Here is a 4,114-nt window from a genome sequence, read left to right on the forward strand (position 1 = left end):
TACTGAACCTCACAGAACTCTAACTAGATCTACAGTACTGAACCTCACAGAACTCTAACTAGATCTACAATACTGAACCTCACAGAACTCTAACTAGATCTACAATACTGAACCTCACAGAACTCTAACTAGATCTACAGTACTGAACCTCACAGAACTCTAACTAGATCTACAATACTGAACCTCACAGAACTCTAACTAGATCTACAGTACTGAACCTCACAGAACTCTAACTAGATCTACAATACTGAACCTCACAGAACTCTAACTAGATCTACAATACTGAACCTCACAGAACTCTAACTAGATCTACAATACTGAACCTCACAGAACTCTAACTAGATCTACAATACTGAACCTCACAGAACTCTAACTAGATCTACAGTACTGAACCTCACAGAACTCTAACTAGATCTACAATACTGAACCTCACAGAACTCTAACTAGATCTACAGTACTGAACCTCACAGAACTCTAACTAGATCTACAATACTGAATCTCACAGAACTCTAACTAGATCTACAATACTGAACCTCACAGAACTCTAACTAGATCTACAATACTGAACCTCACAGAACTCTAACTAGATCTACAATACTGAACCTCACAGAACTCTAACTAGATCTACAGTACTGAACCTCACAGAACTCTAACTAGATCTACAGTACTGAACCTCACAGAACTCTAACTAGATCTACAATACTGAACCTCACAGAACTCTAACTGGATCTACAATACTGAACCTCACAGAACTCTAACTAGATCTACAATACTGAACCTCACAGAACTCTAACTAGATCTACAATACTGAACCTCACAGAACACTAACTAGATCTACAATACTGAACCTCACAGAACTCTAACTAGATCTACAATACTGAACCTCACAGAACTCTAACTAGATCTACAGTACTGAACCTCACAGAACTCTAACTAGATCTACAGTACTGAACCTCACATAACTCTAACTAGATCTACAATACTGAACCTCACAGAACTCTAACTAGATCTACAATACTGAACCTCACAGAACTCTAACTAGATCTACAATACTGAACCTCACAGAACTCTAACTAGATCTACAATACTGAACCTCACAGAACTCTAACTAGATCTACAATACTGAACCTCACAGAACACTAACTAGATCTACAATACTGAACCTCACAGAACTCTAACTAGATCTACAATACTGAACCTCACAGAACTCTAACTAGATCTACAATACTGAACCTCACAGAACTCTAACTGGATCTAGAACAGCCAGCTAAATTCAAACCCTGCTGTATTTTGCTACAGCCCAAGTTTCAACCGCCTAGTCAACTCACACCAGATCCCCATCCTCTCATGAGTGTGTAGTACAATACTGTATGATATAAACTGTCAGCTAAAGTCAAAGCCCGGCTGTGTGTCCCTGTTCTGACCTGCAACTGTGGTCCTGACTTTCACCCCCAGTAGACACACGCAAGCTCTTCCACCTGCTCCTCTAGCTGTACAGCAGTGCTGATGTCCGTAGTACAACACTACACCATGAGAAGCTATCCCAGGTAGAGCTAAACTGAAACCCTCTGTCCCAGTCCTGCCTGGTAACAGGACTGCTAGTGTGAAGTACACGTACGGTACAAGACAACAAAAACTATTGCAACCCAAGTAGTGCTGAGCCCCAAACCAGCAGTGTCCTGTCTCGATCCCCCCCACATCTCTCCTCCTTCAAGGGTTTGTCCTCTTACCTTTGTGACAGTCATGCAGAGGCAGTGGGCGAGGAGCAGGCCGGTGTCCACTTAAACCAAAGCTGTAATACGCCGCAGGAGTGAGAGAGAGGAGATCTCTGCTGAGCACGCACACAGAGCGAGAGAGAGAGAGAGAGAGGGGAGCTCTGCTGAGCACGCACAGAGAGAGAGAGAGCAAGAGAGAGAGAGAGAGAGGAGGGGGAAAAGCCGGGTTACTGTGTGTCTCCCGCTAAGTGGTGGTGCTGCTGCTGCCACTGCTGCTGTTGCCCAGTGCTGCTGTTGCCGAGTGCTGCAGTGAAGTAACAGGAGGGAGGCAGCGTTTGGTTACTACAACAGGAAAACACTCTGCTCTGCTCCGTTCAGTTCCCCTCCCTCTCCCCCTCCTGTCCCTCCTCTCAGCCCTCCTACACACCCACACTGGCTGCACTCCCCTCTCTCTCTCCCTCATCCTGTTCTTTTTCTGCCAATCTGATTACAGACTAGCTAATGAAGCTTATTGATGTGCAGAGGGATGGAGGGATTGGTGTTGCATGGGACAGGAGAAGGCTGCAGTGGAAGAGAGAGAGAGGGAGGCAGAGCCCAAAGAGCTGTGTGCTGTGTCGCAGTCTACTGCCTGGGCTGTGAGTGCCAAAAGGCTGCACGTCAGCTAGTGTGTGTGTGGGGAAGAGAGTGTGAGATAGGGAGTGATGTAAAGAGAGATGGAGAGAGAGGAGAGACGAGTGGTGGATATAGAAGAGAGAGGGAGTGATGGAAAGAGAGATGGAGGGAGTGATGGAGAGAGAGGAGAGACGAGTGATGGATATAGAAGAGAGAGAGGGAGTGATGTAAAGAGAGATGGAGGGAGTGATGGAGAGAGAGGAGAGACGAGTGATGGATATAGAAGAGAGAGGGAGTGATGGAGAGAAGAGAGAGAGGGAGTGATGGAGAGAGAGATGGAGGGAGTGATGGAGAGAGAGAAGAGAGAGGGAGTGATGGATATAGAAGAGAGAGGGAGTGATGGAGAGAAGAGAGAGGGAGTGATGGAAAGAGAGATGGAGGGAGTGATGGAGAGAGAGGAGAGACGAGTGATGGATATAGAAGAGAGAGGGAGTGATGGAGAGAAGAGAGAGAGATGGAGGGAGTGATGGAGAGAGAGAAGAGAGAGGGAGTGATGGATATAGAAGAGAGAGGGAGTGATGGAGAGAAGAGAGAGAGGGAGTGATGGAGAGAGGAGAGAGAGGGAGTGATGGGGAGAGAGGAGAGAGAGGGAGTGATGGAGAGAGGAGTGATGGAGAGAGAAGAGAGAGGGAGTGATGGAGAGAGGAGAGAGAGGGAGTGATGGAGAGAGAGGAGAGAGAGGGAGTGATGGAGAGAGAGAAGGAGGGAGTGATGGAGAGAGAGAAGAGAGAGGGAGTGATGGAGAGAGAGTAGAGAGAGGGAGTGATGGAGAGAGAGTAGAGAGAGGGAGTGATGGAGAGAGAGGAGAGAGAGGGAGTGATGGAGAGAGGAGTGATGGAGAGAGAGTAGAGAGAGGGAGTGATGGAGAGAGAGTAGAGAGAGGAGTGATGGAGAGAGAGTAGAGAGAGGAGTGATGGAGAGAGAGGAGAGAGGTAGTGATGGAGAGAGAGGAGAGAGAGGGAGTGATGGAGAGAGAGGAGAGAGGTAGTGATGGAGAGAGAGGAGAGAGAGGGAGTGATGGAGAGAGGAGTGATGGAGAGAGGAGAGAGAGGGAGTAATGGAGAGAGAGTAGAGAGAGGGAGTGATGGAGAGAGAGGAGAGAGAGGGAGTGATGGAGAGAGAGAAGGAGGGAGTGATGGAGAGAGAGAAGAGAGAGGGAGTGATGGAGAGAGAGTAGAGAGAGGGAGTGATGGAGAGAGAGGAGAGAGAGGGAGTGATGGAGAGAGAGGAGAGAGAGGGAGTGATGGAGAGAGGAGTGATGGAGAGAGAAGAGAGAGGGAGTGATGGAGAGAGGAGAGAGAGGGAGTGATGGAGAGAGAGGAGAGAGAGGGAGTGATGGAGAGAGAGAAGGAGGGAGTGATGGAGAGAGAGAAGAGAGAGGGAGTGATGGAGAGAGAGTAGAGAGAGGGAGTGATGGAGAGAGAGGAGAGAGGAGTGATGGAGAGAGAGAAGAGAGAGGGAGTGATGGAGAGAGAGGAGAGAGGAGTGATGGAGAGAGAGTAGAGAGAGGGAGTGATGGAGAGAGAGGAGAGAGGAGTGATGGAGAGAGAGAAGAGAGAGGGAGTGATGGAGAGAGAGGAGAGAGGGAGTGATGGAGAGAGAGGAGAGAGAGGGAGTGATGGAGAGAGAGGAGAGAGGGAGTGATGGAGAGAAGAGAGAGAGGGAGTGATGGAGAGAGAGATGGAGGGAGTGATGGAGAGAGAGAAGAGAGAGGGAGTGATGGAGAG

At 48.2% G+C, this 4,114-nt stretch overlaps 1 protein-coding gene across 1 annotated transcript in view; it reads right to left on the reverse strand.

Moving 5' to 3' along the window:
• Positions 1-2,087, reverse strand: part of coro2ba (coronin, actin binding protein, 2Ba) — a 102,269-nt gene extending 100,182 nt beyond the window's left edge. The window contains exon 1 of the mRNA XM_071400725.1: positions 1,731-2,087. Within this exon, the coding sequence (XP_071256826.1) occupies positions 1,731-1,745 (15 nt within the window). The 5' untranslated portion in view covers positions 1,746-2,087. The remainder of the gene's footprint in view (positions 1-1,730) is intronic.
• Positions 2,088-4,114: the final 2,027 nt, after the last annotated feature.

The sequence above is a fragment of the Salvelinus alpinus genome, chromosome 5 (assembly GCF_045679555.1).
Source record: "Salvelinus alpinus chromosome 5, SLU_Salpinus.1, whole genome shotgun sequence".
NCBI lineage: Eukaryota > Metazoa > Chordata > Actinopteri > Salmoniformes > Salmonidae > Salvelinus > Salvelinus alpinus.